This window comes from Candoia aspera, chromosome 2 (assembly GCF_035149785.1).
Source record: "Candoia aspera isolate rCanAsp1 chromosome 2, rCanAsp1.hap2, whole genome shotgun sequence".
Lineage (NCBI taxonomy): Eukaryota > Metazoa > Chordata > Lepidosauria > Squamata > Boidae > Candoia > Candoia aspera.
Window position 1 is genome coordinate 213,182,971 of NC_086154.1, and position 19,796 is coordinate 213,202,766.

Consider the following 19,796-nt stretch of genomic DNA (forward strand, 5'->3'; position numbering starts at 1 on the left):
AAGTTTTCAACCAGTTGCTTGAAGTATAAAGCATTACATGTTCAGCATTTTTCAATAGTCCAAAGATTAAACAAACTTATTTAAGCTCTTACAATATATTTTTCCAATATTTGCTATATATTTAACCTACATTACATATACATTGGTTTCTGAATAAAACAAAATTACACATTATTAAACATTTGGTTCACAGACTAATAGTTTCTAGATTCAGATTACTACCCATATCTTTTTCTAAGGATCACTGCATTCTGTCACCTTGTTCTAGAAATATACATATATATGGATGACATACACATTCCAGTTTCATCTTTCTTGAACAATTTCACTTGGAAGCACATTTTTCTACAAAATGTAACCAGAAGTAATGATACTTTTCACTATATATGACATTGTGCTATTAGGTAGGATGCGGGGCACATCTGTAAATCCTCAGTGATTGTCAAATATATACCACATTGATAAGTAATACAAAACTTATTTTCTTCTTATTTCTTTAGTTGAAGAAATCAAACCATAAAGATGATTAAGAAAGGTCCATGTAAAGGAAGCCCAGTGTTATTGCCCTAGAAGTACAAATTTAGCTCAGGGCTTCTCAGAAGCACATTGTGTGAAATAGTTTCTTCTCCTGGGAAGCTTATTCCAAGAATACCTTGAGGAGAGTAACTATATATAAGACTATATTATCAGTGATGGAGATAGCAGCTCACACCACTTTAGTTATTTCCTAGTGGAAGCCCTGAACATTTAAAAAATGAAGGTCTACAGCTCAAAGGGCCAGTTAACTGTTTAAATAGTGTAACTATGACAATGTCACTTAAACATTTGTGTATAGTGCAGACAGTTTTAAATGAATTGGGGAAAAAAGGGTTTTGTTAAACCTGTTCAGTCTTAAAACTCACTCAACATAGGTAGCGCAGCTCTCTGCAAGTATGCACAGGCACAATCTGAACATAGCAGATTAGGAAAATGCTTACACTTTTAGAATATGACGTTTCATTATCCCTGCCTATTTTATGAAATCCTGTTTCACTTGAGTAGTCCTGTTTTATGGCTTCATTAATCCGTATTTTAAAGCATAGTATTACCAAAAAATGGAAACAGCAATAGGCCATTCCAAATAAATAAGTCAATCTGCTGAAGAATTTTCAGCGCATCCATTGATCGTAAATACTTCCTTACCACCAACATAACACTATCTAGCCTTTCTTCATTTTTTCATTGACTCCCTAAGACCACCATCAATCCTCAGCCTATGAATATACAATCCACCGATACTGATGCAATTAAATATTGCCTTCATCTAGCATTTTGTTGACACCATCGCAAAGCCTCTGGAGATGAGTCTTGTAAGATCCAAATGGATTGTATAAGGCAGCCAAAAATTCACAGTCCGAGAAATGATCAAACACACGGTTGACACGTCCATGAGATTTTGCTGTCAGGTGACGGTGAATTATTTGATGAAGTAGATCTCTACACTCGTTTAACAGTTTTGACAAAAAATTCCTGTCAAAGGTATAGTCCACTTGATAGAAGCTCACCACAGTTTTAGCCAACTGGTGAACCTTTTTTTTGAACTTCTCCATGAGTACAGTCTCTTCCTGATTAAACTGATTGTTCCGGTATAGGATTGCTAATTTGATAACAGTCTTAATGAGATTTTTAATTATCTTCTCAGCTTCCTTCTTGTTTTGTATGTATTCCTTTGTCACTCGGTAGAGTTCATCCAACACATCACTGCTGGTGTCATCTATCAGAGCAGTTGCTATTGATTTGGAGGCCATTTTGCCAAGAATTTTCTTTTGGGCCTGAATGGCCAAACTTTTGGAATTAAAGACATCTGTCGCCACTAGAAGAAAGCAAACAAATAAAAATTATTAATTTTAGTCAATTTCATGTGAGTTAAAATTGAAGCACTTTAAGAACTCCACAAGGAAAAATAGAAGTAATTGATTTAAAATATTTTTACAATTGTACATATATTTCCTGTACAAACAAAAACAGTTGGATTTCCCCCCCACACACATACTAAAATATATTAGTTACAAGGAACTGTAGGACTATGAGTATTGCTTTATTTAATACATAAGAAAATGAAGTTTATCACATGAATATAAATTAACATAAAGCTCTATATATCTTGTTTTGTAAAACAAGTATTTGAGATGTGTTAGACTTAATTCTATCATCTAAAACTACATCTGAAAGACTCCTACAGGTCAAAACCTGGAACTAGGAGTGTGTCCAGGAAGTCCCAGCACTACTCATCACAAAAAGTCTGCTATTAAGCACAGTCTAAACATTTTATTTTAATGCTCAATGATTTCACCATATTTATAATAGAATAGCCAGATTTTCACAAATGTGTCTGCTCAGATACCAGAGAAAGCACTATGATCTATTATAAACAGAGCAACATGGATGAAAAGATAGGCATATATTCATGTGTGCCCTTAATCACACAGGTTTTCAATGATAGCTAGTTGATATAAAGAATATCGGTTTTATGAAAAATCTAATCAAAAAATTAAAAGGCATTTATGATGCCCTGGAAGTTCCAAATGTTTAAAATTAGTTATTCTAAAATAAGATCTGAGATTTTTCAAAGAGCAATTCTTACATATTAAGTTATTGCTTTTTCTTCACATATGGACATGTAGATACACATTTGAGGTTCTTCTGTGCTTTTGACTATTTTGATATTTTTTCCACCATAATAAAATTCTTACAAAATTGCTTCAAATGACTGGCACTCTAGTTGAAGAACTAGCTAGGAAACACATTACCGTCCTTTATGCCTTATGCTTGAGTGTTTCAGTGAAGCTCACTATTACATTTCAGTTAGTCTTTCTAAATTTCTGCTGCCTGTTAATACAACATTTTCACTTCCTTGAAGAAAACAGTGAAAGGAAATGTCTCTACTGAATAAACCACTGAAATCTAATGCAACAGTTAAAAAAAGAGGGAAAATTACTTTAACAGCTTAGCATCGACACATCGGATTTCATGAATTCTTTTTCATAAGTTATCTTGAATCAATGCACGCATAAAATCTTGCTGTTTTCTTATTAGTTTTTAATCCTCCATTTGTGCTTTTTAATGGACATATTTCACTGTAATTTTATAGAAAACTATAAATATTAAAATCGTGAATGCTAAATTAAGTGATAATGTCATGAGTAAGGATGGCGAGCAGGGGGCTCTCACCCAGACTGTCAAGCGCATGCGTAGCACTGAGGAACTGTTCAGCCATTCAAAGAGACACAGATCGGGACCGCCTTAGCCTTTGGGGTTTATATGGCTGGGTTTTCCCACGCTTCCTCAGTTTGTTAGGATTCTTGTTAAGTACTACTAATAAATATTAGAGACCAAGTCCTCGCCTCAGTGTGTTTCCTGGTAATCAGGACAGATAACCTGAATTTATGAATGGCACATTAGGTAGGTATGTAAGTTAATGTATTAAAAATGTTAATACAATGCTAATTAAATGGTCAAATCTATCAGCATGTTCTTTCTTCTGGACAGCCATTAATAATTCTGTAGCTTCATATTTGTACTTCCTATATTATACAATGTCTAGTATGGTAAACATTTAGAGGTTTGGTGGCAAACATGTATACTAAGAGCTCTGCAACCAGAATCAGGTATTAAATTAAACTGATAATAACTACTGAAAGCCGTAGACTTAACACATCAAGTTTAACGCTTTAATTTTTCCGCAAAGCCTCAGGGGTTTGATTGTGCAGCAGGTCCTTGCAGTAGGCAATTACTCTGGTCATGCTTGTGTTAATGGACAGTAAGTTTTATTGTTCTTGATTCTGAGATGTAGTTGTTTTCCATGTTATGCTTTTAAATTTATTTTTATATTATTTGTAAGCTATTTAAAGCCTTCTTTGTAATTGAGTGGCATAAAAATTACTGTAATAAACAAAAAATTAAAAAAAAATTAAATGCCCCAAGCAGTTTTAAAAAAAAGCGTTACAAAAAAATTGGTGGTTTTGTTACCCAATTTTACTGGCATGATCTCAGAGCTGTAAAAGATGCAACCCACAAGCCACAGTTGCCTAACTCAGCACACCGAGTAGCTTCTGCTGTCAGTAGCTACACTTTTTACATTTCTTGTTTTGCTACTCCATATTGTTACTCAAACCATGGATATATCTATACTCTTTCAGCACTATATGTTTATGATGAAGTCTTACAAAAAAGCATGTTACAACAATTGTTTGTCTTTGAAATAATGACTTTCCTTTTTACTGCAACAGTCTGAAATGCCTAATCTTTTCAGGTCAGGCAACAAGTCTCCAATTGCCTCATAGAGAAAGGCTGACAATAAAAGGCAAGGAGTATGAATTTAGAACTATTTTATAAGAAAGAAGTATTTGACATGTCACTTATCTGAATGGTTTCAGCCTCTCAAGACGATTCTTCTGGATTAAGCCTGCTGTTTGTAATCTTGCCAAAAAACTTCACAAACAGTTATCCCACAGATGTCCATAGTTTCATATGAGTAGGAACATTTGTACAGTTATTTGCAACATCTTGGTGGCCTGGAGAACCAACTCACTCTAAATTTACAGAATCATTCTACCTAATTGCTTAGAAGGACAATAATTTACCACAGGCAATTCAGCCAGCAGTGGTTGAGAAGGTTAAGCTAAATGTTTTATCCAGCTGCTAGCAGATTCACTGGGTGGGAGTTTCAGACTTTGCATCCAAATTACTGTTTCTCAAGCTTTCATATGTATTTCAGAATACATATGGGGAGCAAAGCAGAATGCTACATAGGCAGAACATTAAAGAAATCAATCTTTCTTCAGGAAAAGGAGGGAGAACAGGAATACAGAGAAATCAAGACTGTGCTGTTGATTCTTCTCTTCTGGCAACTGTGTTGAAGTCTCCTCATTATTTCTCCACTTGAAAACCAAAGGAGGTTGTGAAAGAAAATTGTGACAGAGTATGGGGTAAAACTCTAACTGGCCAGAAGAAGATCTAGAGATGGAAGTTCTATAATAGAATCTGTCTTAAAAAGAGAGAGAGAGAGAGAGAATTTTCTGAATATCACCAAAAGTTGAAGCCCCAAAAAGAGCATCCAAAATGAATTAAGAGGTATCAACAGTTTTGGGGGAACCAAATTACCACCGAATAATACTATTGGAAAATTAAGATTCTACGGGCACATATAACTTAAAACAGTTCAAGGGGACAGAGAAAATAAAAAAAACAAGGAAGACAATAGAATATGTTGAAAGAGGACATAGCTATTTTGACTATATAGAACCCTTCTCCAAGTTATTTTTGTAGCTAGTTGTCAGAAGTCCAACGGGTCAAAGATGTATCACCATATTCTTAAATACTTAGCTGCTACAGCAGAAGAAGTTATATAAATGTATTCATGATTACCTTTTCTGAACATATACAGATGAACAAATAATGCAGTCCTGAATATATTTATTTAATTGTAGGATACACTTAGCTTGTCCTGTTATATGACAAAAGAAGTTTAGGCAAATTTGTAGTCTTATATAGCCTGGGTCTAACAGTAACAACAGGTCAGCTGGAGTTTATTAAGGTGAATATTTATTGTCCACTGAGGAAGAATGTCTTATATCTTGAAATCTAGTTTATACAGAACTTCATTTTTACCCACCACTTGGCTATTTGTAAGATTTTACAACATTAGAATTATTGCTACTGACAATAAATCACAAGATAGTAGCTATAAATCTTCTTGCTACTCTGAATGACACCAGTTCTGCTAAATGAAGTGAATGCATCAGACAACATTAATTATGATTAGTTTCCAGTCTAGTAGCAATGCTGGCACTGAGTTACTATAACAGCCTCTCTTCATTTATTTGCAGATTTGCAATGTCTTGCAGTACCTTTACTTTGTCACTCACATACAAAATGGAAGGGTTCTTATCTACCTTAGGTATACTGTATGCATATTCTAGGTTGAAACAAGTGTAGTATAAATAAATAACGGAATGAACTTGTTCACTATTCCTTCCTTCCGCAGAAGGGATGTGAACAGTCAATTATTCAAAACAGTGGTGAAACTATTTTCTTCCTGTTTACCTTTCTGAAAAAAGTGCCTCTTTTAAAATGTGACCTGTAAATATGCTAAATCTACATTTTTAAGCTTTCAGAGGGAGGAGATATATTGGTTGGTATATATGTTGGTAGAACTAATAGAAAAATAAGTAAGAAAAAGTCATAAAGTGAAGAGTAATCATTTCAGTAAATTAAAGCAGTAATTAGAATTGATTTTACAAGTCCCAATAACTTTCAGTAATAACTGCATTTTCTCAAATTTCTGATATCAAGGCAAACTTTATTCTGAATTAAAATTAAAACACACACAAACTTCATTTATGTATTTGAAAAGTACGTAGGCAGAAACATAATGACTGCTCCAAAATCAGCCAACCTCTATTGAGATTAAGGTTCCCTGATTCCAATGCAACACTTTGACTACTACTAAATTAACTGGCTCTCCTTGGACTCAGTAGACTGACCTCATCTTTTTATACATATTGTTCTCATTATATTATATCCTGCTGTTCTTTCCAAGTGTTAAAGTTAAGCAGAGAAGTGGTGGTTCTCAGGCCAGAGTTGACAATTACAGAAAAAACTCAATAATCGCTTAGCTTCAAGGCCAAGAGCTGGAATAACGGTATGTTAATTAATGGAAAGTACAGGAGGAAAAGGCTAAGCGTTTGAGCCTCCACAGGTATAAGAAGCACTGGCGCATTCACACTAGCAGTGGACAATCAACCTTTTTGTATGGCTTCATTCTGTAATAAAGGCTCTTATTTAGCTGAACCACACCTAAACGGTCAAGTTTCAGGACAGCCTCAATTTACTGCTGAGCCTTGGCTGAGCCTGAGAAAAAGGAATACAAGGCTGCTAGCATGGTTCCTTTTTCCTATTTTATTTGGAGAACCTTTTGAGATAGGTTAAGGTGAGAGATAGTGATTGCTCAAAGACATCTTTGACAGCTTCATAGCTTACTAGGAATTTGGAACTTAAGTCTCCCTGCAAATAATTAGTCTAATACACCTTTCCACAGGCTTGTGGCCTCCAATGTATGGGGCTACAACATCCATTAAACATGGCCACCATAACTACACCATGCTAGCTAAGTATAAGGGCAGGTTCTCACATAGTCACAAGCAATGAGCTTGTCCTAACAGCCAGGAACCCCGCTGAGACAAGGAATAGGTCTCTAGTGTTTTATTACTGCTACATAACAGAGAATTCTAACAAACTGAAGAAGCGTGGGAAAAACCCAGACAGATAAACCCCAAAGACTAAGGCGGGCCTGATCTGTGTCTCCTTGAATGGCCACCTAATTCCTCAGTACTACGCATGCACTTTACAGCCTGGATGGGAGCCCCCTGCTCGCCATCCTCACTCATGACAGAGTTTGACACCAGATCAGTCCTATACTAAATCAAGATGCAGGTAGAAACCGTTTCTTTCATTCAAAATAGAATAGCTTCCAGTGTATTACATGGTACAGGAGGGAGAAAAAGAATTTGAACCATGATTTCACTATAAATAGTCAACCCATGTTCTAGGTACTAGTTTCATACTTTCAAGATCTCTCCCATGCCCTTCCTCTTGTGATTTCTCTTCCTTGGGAACAAAAATAGTATGTGAGCCAGTATGAACTCTCATCTCATACAGGTGGTTGTTGCTTGGCAACTGCCTCGTTTAGCAACCACTCACAGTTACGACAGTGATGAAAAAGTAACTTTATGACCAATCCTCACATTTAGGACCTTCTCAGGTCTGTAAAGCAAAGCAAAGCAAAGCAAAGCTAAAGTAAGACTGTAAGCACAGTCACAATTTCACTTAGCAACTGCTTCACTTAACAACCAAGTTGCCAGTTCCAATTGTGGTAGCTAAACAAGGACTACCTGTATATTATTTCCCCACATGGAATGTTGCAACAGAACAACTCTCAGCCCAGTATTCAAAAAACATGAACCAAAGCTTCATCTTCCTTTTTACAGCTAAGCAACCAGATACAGTAGTATATTGTGCAGCTTTGCTCTTGAAATGCTTCTTTATGACATGCAGCTTCCAAGGACTATCAGATAAACTTACAACATAAAAGTCACAACTTGTGATAGAAAATTTATTAAAACTGTATTAAACTGCACTCAGACAACTTGTGACTCAAGTATCCTGCAGAAGAGCACTTTATGAAGACATAAACTTTAGTGAGAATTTATTTAGAAGACAGTGGCCCAATACAGATGATACTTCAAACCTTTTTTGATTCAGGTGATAAGTCCAAGCCTCACCCCGGCCCAGACTTTTTCTCAAACTGGCCTCGATGTTAGTAAGCCCATTAACATATTTCATTTTTTTGTACTATTGTGGCCCTATTAGCAGGGGGTTACATAAGCCATCTTCAAATTAAGGTGGCCCAGGGTGCTTTGTTGTTGCTGCAAAAGCACTCCATGCCTGCTGTTCTGTACAGCTACAACCTTCTTATGTATCGATAAAAATTATATCACATCTTTCTAGTGCTTAAAATACATATTATTTCTCACCTATGGCCTGGTAAACATTACCTACTTATTTTCAAGATAGGCTAAAACAAATTTAAACACACCTGTGCAGGTCAGCTCTGTTAGATAACGTGGTAAGACTTGGTGATTTCAGCAAATGCAGTTTAAAACAATTAATATAAATGTTTGTGGTGTGATTATGATATTGGCTTAACTGATTACTTAATCTCATGTAAATGGTATTCTCCATCTCTTATATCAGCCTATTAAAAGTACCTTTAGACTGAGAATTCAAAATGCAAATAGATTTTCTCAATAATTTGAAAGCTAAGAATAAAGTTAATTGCGAAGAATAACTGTGACTATAGCTGAAGAGGTGGATGATGTGTTAAGCTGTGGTTAATTTAAAATGGAAGGAAAAGCTTTTGATTTCTTCCACGCAGCAGTGCTGGAAGAGAAAAAGGGTAGTGGGAACAAATGACCTTGTAGGTTGTCTGGAATCCCAGCTGTAATTATCAACTAGAAATTACTGTTTGTATGGCTTGCCAACCAGAGCTTCTTGCTCCCATTTCTGCTATTAAAACCCTGGAAAAAGTCTAAAAGAGCTCTTGTTCCCATAGGACTTTTTTTGAGCAAAATATTTAGCATGCAATCTTAGGCTGTTAACGAGATACATGTTGACTTGTTCCTGGTTTATAGAATAGAAAACTGGCATATTCAACCTGAGTTTGAAACCCTGGAAAATTGACAACAGCAACAATAGTAATACAAGTGGAGAAGAAGAATCAACAAGACGCACATACCCTTGTATTACATATGGCCTGGACAAGAGTTTTGTAATACTTCTATAACTGAAATAGAAAGATGAAGGGGATACTATTCCAGGGAAGCCCTGATAATTGTATAGTTTTAGAAGGAAATGAAATCACAAAGCCATAATCTTTCTAAAGATTGATATCACAACTCTGGATGTTTCCTCAGATTTACATCCCACATGGTGCTTTGGCAAGAATAGCTTGTTACCAATGCTTTCCACAATCAGGGAAAGTGGAAGACAGTTGAAGCACAATCATTCTTCCAGATTGATTATCCGCTAGCAACTGTTGCTGCTTTATCACAAAGTGTAGGACAACTAAAGCGTTTCATGCTTCTGGGGAGATAAACTGAAGTAGGGCCATCCTGGCATGCCAGATTAGGCCCATGAACTAAAGGCTACACATCTCTGATATATAGAAGTTAGAAAGCATGTCTCAACTTTTCAATCTTTTCCTATTTCAGCTATCCCAAATGTAAGGAAGTGGCTGAGATAGCTATAGGCCTTCATTTTGAGCAGCCCAAAATATGTTGTAACACCAGTGTGTTTTGCATAAAGAAGAAGTGCAACCAAAGGGAGAGAAATATTTGTTCAAAATGAGCTAGAAAACAAATATTCTGATATTTTCTCCTATCTTCAATGCCCAAGAGTTTGTATTATAGTACATTATATATTTCACTTACATTTTATTAGGCTACACATTTGATCAATATAAAGGCTTCTATTAATAGTTCATAGACTAAAATACAATGGAAAATATGATAAAAATACATTTCTGGCAATGCACCATGGTTTAGATATCAATTATAAAGATCCAGTATAATTGCTCCTTAGCAGTAGAATCAGCAGTGTGTTTGGCAATGCTCATTAAAAGTTCAATATCTGAGTATTCTTCTTTTGGAAGTTACACAAAAAGGCAAAAAATGCATAAGATGTAAGTTGATGAAATTTATAAAATATTTCATCAATTTTATCATTTTGGAAGATAGTTAACATATGTATCTTAAAGCTAATCTTTCTAATTCATATTTTGTTTTTCAATTAAATTAGATATTTTAATTTTTTAAACCCTTACCCCACCTATTTCATGAGTTCTCCAGCAGTTTATGAAACAATTAAAATAGAAAACATATGCATACAACAGTCATACAGCTGAAATAGAATCAGGAGGAGCAGCAACTATTAACTAAACACTATCTGAACCCAACTGGCTCAGGCAAAGGAACAAAAGACACCAAGTAACTGTCATGTTCGCCGTTTCAATGTCTTTGATGCATCGTAACGTTTCGCATGTCATTAATTGGATGCGTGTTTCATCTTTCTGGGGAGGATGGGAACGGTTATCTTTTGGCTTTGCTTTGGAATGTATTTGTATTATCTATTGCGCTCAAGGTTACTTTCCCAGGCTAGCAACTCTGACGTTTGCTAGCACCTGTGCCGGGCGGGGCTGTTACGAGGGAGGCGGGATACGTTTGCACCAAGGGTTTAAGTTTGTATTTGGCGCGCTTTTGCTCATTCTCAGCTTTCTCTGTAATTGTCTTTAGTACTCTAATAAATCAGATTTCATTTAGCAGCCTCTTGTGAGTCTGAGTATTTGGGGCTAGGGCAATCATTACAGTAACTGGGACTGATGGTCTCCTTAGGAGTATACCTCCACCAACCATCCATGCTATTTGTAGCTACCTGTTCAAGCCGTAATCCCATACAGATTTACCTAAAAGTAAATTTTCCTGAACCCAGTGAAATTTAAATTTGAGTAAAAATGCATTGCATGCTTTGTAACAGAAGGAGGGCACTCAAAAGACATCCATTAGGGACACACAGAATATTGCCATCAGACACATATATTCCCAAATCTTTTTGTGGTGTAAAGCCACTGATCGATCAATCGATTATGTGTCATCAAGTCAGTCTTAGCGACCACATAGATAGATTTTCTCCATGAGGTGTAAAGCTATACAGGAACTTAACCATGAAATATCCTAGAAATTAACTTAAAGTTGAATTGGAATTCAGAATTACCTCCTTTATTAAAATACCACAATTCTTCATTTTTTTAAAAAAAGCAATATACAATAAAAACAGAAACAAAATACAGCATACATTTAATTTTCATTGGTGCCAAAGCCACCACTATTCTTTCCTCACTGCTCTACCTTGTGTTAACTTCAGCAGTTTTTCGAAAACAGAAAACAATGAAGGGCACTTCAAGGTATTGATATGACTGTAACTCTCCTGAACAAAGATACCTGAACTAAATTACTCAACTGAATTTGCAGGTAGAGTTAAGATCACTTTTAAGTTTTCTTCCTACTCCTTGTCTTGTCTTGTCATGGCATGCATGCTGTTTACTCATCTGCTACACAAAAGAAGTGGAATGAGCATGTTGTCAAAGGAATGCTAGATTCTAAAGGAGCAAAGGAAAAGAGTTTACCATAGTGGTCTGGGTTTAGATTCACAGTTATTCCCTTGTCTGAACAGAAAAGGTTAGCATATGGGAGCATTTGACTAAATTTGTTCCACCAGTGTACACATTAAACAGTTACCCTACATTTAGTGACTTTTGCTTAGCCAAATGGCTTGCATCAGAAACAAACATATTTTAATGCACATTAGATATACAGTATGTGGGAAACGTTACGATGGTGGGGATTGCCAGATTAGAAGAAAGCAGCTTTCTGCAATGTTTTGAAGTTTTCTAGCTCACTATCAAACTGGTGATCTATCTATTGTGGTTTATACCAGCAGTTTATCTGGCTTCTTAGCATGTCAAGGAAATCTGAGCTGTTTAAAATATGCTCACATTTCAGAGGTATTTACCCTCTCCTTGGACTTAGGTAGGCTACTGCATTAAATTTTCAGGGGGAAAAAAATTCTCTTCCTCCACCAGTCATTTCCCAACCCAACCCAACTTTACGCTGGTAAATATTCAGTTTTCTTGGAACATTTCCAGATCTTCCACATGCTCATCATACCATGGAAAGAAAGAAAGAAAATTTCCCTTTTGACAAGCTTTGTCACAGACGTAGTGCTATTAAATTCAACATGCATCAGCCAGTAAAACTCATTCTAGAAAGCTCCTTCTTAAAATCTTTCAGTTCTCTGAATTACACAACTTCCTTTTACAAAAGTCGGAGGGCATTCAACCTAACGTATATCTTCCCTTTTCAAGCCATCGTTGCCTGTGAGTACATAGGCACACAGAGCTTCTAATATACACTTTGTGTACGATTGTCAGTGTACAAAGAACAAAACATCCTTGGTATCAAAGATTTAGTTGTGGCATTTTCAGGGAAATGCGAATAGTTGTCTTCAGATTCCTTTGCTTTCTTTCCCCTCCCTTAAAAACAGTTCAGTATTACAGCAAATACAAACCTCTATTCATCATCTCATATTGCTGCCAGAAGCAGCTTGGAAAGCAACTTTTTTTAAAAAAAAAAACCTCTTTGGGAGAATATATTAAAAAGCATACCTTCTTTAGAATCATCTGCTTCGGAACCCATGGTATCAGCCTAAGTCTTTGAAGATTTAGATGACGTGCCTGTTTGAGAGGCAGCAAAATGAACTTCTCAAAAGAAGAAAAGGGGGCCGGGACTAAGAGAGGAAAAGTTTTGTGAAGTCAACCAATCGGAGCTCAGTGGTGCTCCAAAGTTCCGCCTCTTGGTGAATGCATCTGAGAAACGTCTGAAAAAAGCACCTTCAGACACCCCTTTTATTTGCCAGAAATGGCTGCCTGTTCAGCGGAGTGTTTGGATGTGTGTGTGACAGAATGTGAAACCACTGCAAAGCAAGCAGCAGGCACCAGTTTTTAAGTATCATACTTACAGACTGACAAGGAGTGTGGGTCCATAACCTCCAAACAATACAAATTGGATTTGTTTCTTCCACCTTTGCTGTAAAAATCAGCCCACTTTTTTTAAAAAAATCAACCCATAATCATTTCTGCTAGGATTTTGGTGAAATAAAGAGATTTTTTAAATCTTGTACTTTCACTTCCAGGATATCATACTAATCCATGACTTGTGACCAGCAGTCGACTCAAACACATAGATTCAGTTTCCAAAAACACACTGGGAAAACAAGTTTGCTTTCATACTTCACTCTCTCAGCACTCCGGTTTGTCAAGTTCCTGGGGAGCAGCCTATGGGGGCAGAGGGATACCTTAACTATGGTTTTTCAAACACTGTAGCAAACTCCTGACTTGTATGGATTGTACTTATTGTACCTAATCTGAAGACTACATTAAGATCCTAATCCATAAAACATACAAGTCCATCTCCACTAACCATACAATAATAGAATTTGTGACTGAGGCTGACACTGATCATAAGCCATCAAAGTGCATATGTATATTTATGTATATTTTAATGTGATTTTTATCTGGCTATGTTTTAATGCTATTTATTGTAAACCGCCCAGAGTCCCCCATTGGGGGAGATGGGCGGTGATATAAATTTAATAAATACATAAATACATAAATAAATGAGTGTTGACTCTTAATGACCACATGGACAGATCTTCTTCAAGATGATGCCAACATATACAATACAGTATAAATCCTCAATAGGTATTACTAGTCTTTTGTGAAGAATTACAAATGAGAATCTGAGGCTAAAAAAGGCACTGGAAAACAACAATACAGCCATGAAACAACTGACAAATAAGTGTAGCTCAGCAACTTAAGACTAATGACTTTTTATTCAACAATCTCCCTTGACAAACAAACAACTACTATGACTCCAAGGATTGCTGCAGCCTCTAAGGGCTGCTGCAGTTGTGACAATCATGGCAATTGCTATTGAATATATTTGCCTTATGAGGAGACTATGCAAATAGTGTGCGAGCTGGCATTGAAAGAAGTGACCATTAGACAATTTCTGAAAACCTCTCCTGTTGAGTCTATCAATTCAAACAGCTTCCAACTACTTGACAATCTTTAGGGCAAGGTGCTCAAGAGATTACTGAAAACTAGTACCTGTAGTTGGATTACATATATTGCTTGAGGTCCTATGTGACAAACTGCTTTGGAAGGTGATACTGTTTCTTGCTACAAGTTTGTGCAAAGATGTAACAGTAGAATTCAGAATTCTATTTACTTCTCACTCCGTTGATGCTATGATAACTGGAGTTTGATAACATTCATGAGTTATCAAAGTGCTAATGGATACAGAGCAATTCAACTGAGATTCAATCTTAACGAGATGTAGACACTGGTGGTGGTTAATTCCCAAGTCCCCAGGTGGTGAAAAGATGACCTGCTCTGGATTGAGTTGCATTCCTCTTAAAGAGTAGGTATGAAGCTAAAGGATATTCCTTGATCAAATCTTGCCACTGGAGGCTGAGATTTTTATATAGGCTAGCTCCAGATGATTCACTAGCTTCTTGGACAAAAATAACCTTGAGAGAATGATCTATACCTTAGTAATTCTACGTCTAGTTTACCGCAATAAGCGCTTTATGGGGTTACCCTTGAAGATTATCCATAAGCTTCAGGTAGTGTAGAATGTTACTGCTCATTATGGAACAGAATGTAAAGCTAGTGTCATAATATTATATCTAATCTCCACAATCTGCTCAGGCTGTTCTAAGTTCAGAAGTTCAAGGTTTTGTCAGCTTCTTTTTCTATCTACAGAATTACTTACTGCTGGATCCATTTTATTAGATTTTTGCCTGGGGACCATTCTTGTTTTATAAGCCTGTTTCTTCAACTTGCACTTCTGAAATGCATCAGAAATGGACAATTATAGGCCAAACTGTAACCTCCAACCTCTCATGGTTGGATGAAAGGCTCAAGAGACTCATATGAGGATTGAATGGAAAATAATGCCTCCAATATTATAAGCCCCCAACAGATGGCAATGCTGATACACTTGAAACTTTGGCATGTGCTTTAACATCTGTTTTTTCACTTCAGTTAGTGGGAAGATGCTGTGAGAAAAGATTGTGTTGCTACTGTTCATAAAACGGAAGCCTGCCATGAGTACTCATCAGTACACTTTAAACAACATGCCATGTTTGTATTCTGTGTAATTATCAGAGAGATTTAGTTAGTCTGATGTCAAGATACTGATACTCAGTGAAGAGTCAACCTTTTTCCTACTAAGGGACATTTATTTCCTAGCCCTGAAAAGGCTCATTAATTGATGTGCAGTGCAGCTGATAAACCCTGTAAGCTATGCAAAGTCTTGGTTATCAAGAAGCTATTTTAGATGCTTTCTTCAATGTTAATTCCCACATTTATTTATTTCAATTTATAGGACTACACGTCTCAGACAAGGGACTGTCAATGGCTAAAAACAATTTAAATAAAAACAGGAAACACCAAAACGTACAACACAAATATACAATTGGTAGTTGAGATTAAATACAAATAACAGAAACAACCATAGATAGAACCATTTCATAGACCCCAACCAACATGACCAGGAACACAGCCACATATTTAGGGCCTTGCAAAAGGCCAGTAGGGTTGGGGCCAATCTGATCTCCAGGGTGGGGGTGAGGGATGATTTTCTACAAGGCAGCCAGCGTAGCAGAAAAGGCTTTCTTCCTGGGTTCCATCAAATGGCACTCTTCAATGCACATGACCTGTTAATGTGCCTCTCCTGCCAGATCTGATTGGATGGGTAGACATGATCAGAGAGATGCAGTCCCACAAATACCCTGGTCCCATGGTCATGAAGGGCTTTATAGGTGACCACCAGGAACTTGAATTCAATCTGGAAGCATACTGGCCACCAAGGCAACTCCTGAAGCAGCAGTGTAATATGCACAGATCAAGAAGTGTTCATAACTGCTCTTGGTACTGCATTTTGTACCAGCTGCAGCTTCTGGCTGCTCTTCAAGGACAGCCCCATGTATAGAGCATTGCAGTAGTCCATCATGGAGGTGCCTCAGGCATGACTGACCATGAGCAGAGCCTCTTGGTTTAGGAGAGGGTGCAATTCATGCATGGCAAGAAGTTGTGCAAAAAACCTCCTGGCCACAGCTGCTATCTTTTCCTTGAACAGGAGCTATGAGTCGAGGAGGACTCCCAAATTGTGCACCAATTCTGTTTGGGGCCATGCAACCCCATCCAGAATATGTTTGATAAGAAACCCCTTCATTTCCCCAAAAGTATTAATTCATAGCAGTAAAAGTTCTTGTAATAATTCCTTTTTTAGCTTCTTTTATATTTATAAGTACTGTATCCATGTATCATATATGGAAAAAATTAGAGGTAATTAAAAAAAAAAAATCGACAAAACCCTAAACATTTTGTGATGCTTATGGAAGAATTTCCTCTGTCTGGATGTTCAGATTTTAATTGCTCCAACATATAGACAACAGCATTTCTCACTGCAATATTTTGCTACAGGTCACATATGTAATAAGTTAGAAGACTTTTAATTCAGAGAATATTTAAGAGCTGCCTTTGTCATACACTTAGACATTCACTTGTGTTATCCCACTTATTAACAGTCACGCTTCTCTCTAGAGACACATCTGCCATACTCTGCCCCTTGTTATATAATTCTGCAGTGGCACAGGATTACTCACAGTCTGTGGCTGGAAGAAGAGTGATGCACAGTCCTGGTCTATAGTAGGAATAAGGGAACAAGCACTCACACACTCAACAACAACAGGTTAAGGACAAGCAGAAACAAACAAACAAAACTTTCTCTAAGCAGCAGCAACATTTATTAGTTAACAAAATTAAATAGAGCTTCACACATTCACATCATACTCACCTCACCTCACACACACACAGAAACCCTCTATACCAGGTTGATCAAGCGCTGGTGAGAAGGAATGGGAACCATTGAATCTGGACATAGATGCACTCAGACACAGCATGGACTGTGACAAACAGAGGATCTACAGATGAATGAAGAGACACTGCTCTCTGGCCAGATGGAACTGGTGGAACCGTGGCCCTTTCAGAGTTCTGGATTTTATACAGTCTGTATTGCTGGCCGACCTCTGCTGTTGGCTCACCGTCAGGGATCCCAAGATAAAATTGTCTTGGCAACCTTGGCTCTCTGCCCAGAAATTCTGAGATATTACATAAGCCTCCTCTGAATATGTCATCCCAGCAGCGTCACTGATGAAATCTTTCTTCCCTACCTTCACACCTGTGCCACCCTGGTTTTCAAATTAAATTTTTATCACACCTTTTGCTGAATCAGACTGTTAACCATCTGCTTTAATATTGCCTACACTAGAGATTAGTAACCTCCTCAAGCAGCAGGTATCACGAAGCAATACTGATGGCACCAAACATCATCATCATTATCATTTAAATCAAGCATGGCTGAAACCTTGCAAGATTTAATCTTCAAATCTGTGAAATTGTGGCAGTTCTTACAAGATTGTTGCCATACTTATTTTTAAATATAAATATAATTATTTATATAAATATATATACTTCCAATTTGGAAGGTCAATGGATGACATCTAAGGGTGTTGTACCAATTCTGGGGCTACAGGTTTGCCCAAACAATGTTCCATAGCCTTAAACAACAAAGTTTGACCTCATCTATTCCAAGATTAACTGGATCATCAACAAAGGCATTTCTATAACTGCACTACAGACTACTGAAATATACAGTAGATTCCTGTGATTATACAGTATAGAAATTATTTCTAGTATGAATAGCAACATTATTGATCAGACTGTGGCCACAACAGTTATTTCTGGTGAGAACTGATGCAGTGAGTTGGCATTCTGATATAATACTTATTTGTCTCAAGATAAATGCATTCCGAGAGCCAGTTTGGTGTAGTGGTTAAGGCAACAAGCTAGAAACCGGGAGACTCTGAGTTCTAGTCCTGCCTTGGGCACAAAGCCAGCAGGGTGACCTTGGGCTAGTCACCTTCTCTCAGCCCTAGGAAGAAGGCAATAGCAAACCACTTCTGAAATCTTGCCAGGAAAATTGCAGGGACCTGTCCAGGCAGTCTCCAAGAATCAGCCATGATTGAACGGATTAAAAAAAAATGCATTCCAGGTGGTTAAAGAGACAACTGAATGTACCATCTCTGTTACCAGGAACAACAAAAACAAATTTGTTGGCTGTATCATGGCTCAAATATTAGTTATTGTTCACTGAAAACCTAGAGAACACAGCTAATACAGGGGAGATAACATGCAGAAGTAAGAGATTCAAAGTTCAGCCAATAATTCAGAGGATCCAGCTTTAAAATCTGTTCCTTAAAATAAGAATCGGCCACATGAAAAGTTCACTGAAATTGCTGCATTACCATCTTTGGAGCAGCATGAACAATATAATACACTCAATTTGCGGGGATGTGGGGGGACCAAAAATTTTCATTACTGAGCTTTCAAAAAGACAAACTGATATAGTAATATTGCGACATACTCACTGAGTTGAATCCAGATGCTTACAAATCAGCTCTTGATTAATGAAAACTACACAAATCATCTACTTAAGTATACAGTAATGCTCAGAAAAATAAATCAGTAGTTTGCTTCTCAGTATACATTGGCCTTTATGATGAACTTGCTTTGAAAGTAAGAGTAGTAGAAACCACAGTGTGCATGCAGGCAATCTGTTGTCCTCCAAAAGTTTTCAACTATTACTCCCCAAATCCCTTGTCATGCAGTCTGAGACTAAAGGTTCAAATACTTGAAAGGCACAAGGCTGCCTTCCTTGGATAGCTTGGACACCTTTTTTCTAGACTGGTTGTGATTTATACTGCTTTATCACATACACCTACAAAGATCAGAATAGTACAAGCAACAGTATTCCCTCTGATGCTCTATGGAAGCAGAAGTTAGACTTCGAAGAAGCAGGATAGGAAGAATATTGATGCTTTTGAACTTCCATGTTGGATAAGTCTCCTGAGAATACTGTGGGCAGCCTAGAAAACAAATCGATCATTGAACAAATCAACCCAGAGTTGTCTCGAGGCAAAAATGAAAAATCTCAAATTATCCTACTTCAGACATATTATGCAAAGATCCACCTCTCTGGAGAAGGCTCTAATGCTGGGAAAGATGGAAGGAAAGAGAAGAAAAGGAAGACCATCAGCAAGGTGGATGGACTTAGTTACAGAAGTGATGGGTGCACTGTTGGATGACCTGAAGGATCAATTAAGGGACAGATTGTCATGGAGAAAATCTATCTATGTGGCTGCTAAGACTCAACATCAAACTGATGGTGTATAATCAATCTATCAATCAATCACTTTCACTGAATGCTGCAAGACAAAAAATATTATCTGCCACATAAACCAACTAGTCTTAAATAGAATTCCCCACCCTCATTTGATAAGCAACCTGTTCATGAAAGCAAAAAGATACTTAGCACAAAAATAAAATAGTTCTTTAGCAATCTCACTGCAATTATTTATCACCATAACTATTTATTCCAGTTAATATTGTCTGCAGGTATATTAAGATACTTGATTTTCAGATTTTTTAAAAATAAGCATACAAGTCCAGTAGCAGA

The 19,796-nt window shown here is 37.0% G+C and overlaps 1 protein-coding gene across 2 annotated transcripts in view; it reads right to left on the reverse strand.

The window, feature by feature from the left end:
- TNFAIP8 (TNF alpha induced protein 8) overlaps positions 1-19,796 on the reverse strand; it is a 28,914-nt gene continuing 9,118 nt past the window's right edge. Inside the window, exons 1-2 of one of the 2 annotated variants that reach the window (XM_063295305.1) lie at positions 12,818-12,929; positions 1-1,852 (exon numbers count right to left, since the gene is read on the reverse strand). In XM_063295305.1, coding sequence (XP_063151375.1) covers positions 1,287-1,852; positions 12,818-12,848 — 597 coding nt within the window. In that variant the 5' untranslated portion in view covers positions 12,849-12,929 and the 3' untranslated portion in view covers positions 1-1,286. Of the gene's footprint in view, positions 1,853-12,817; positions 12,930-19,796 lie in introns of those variants that run through there. The other variant, XM_063295306.1, reaches the window with a different exon arrangement.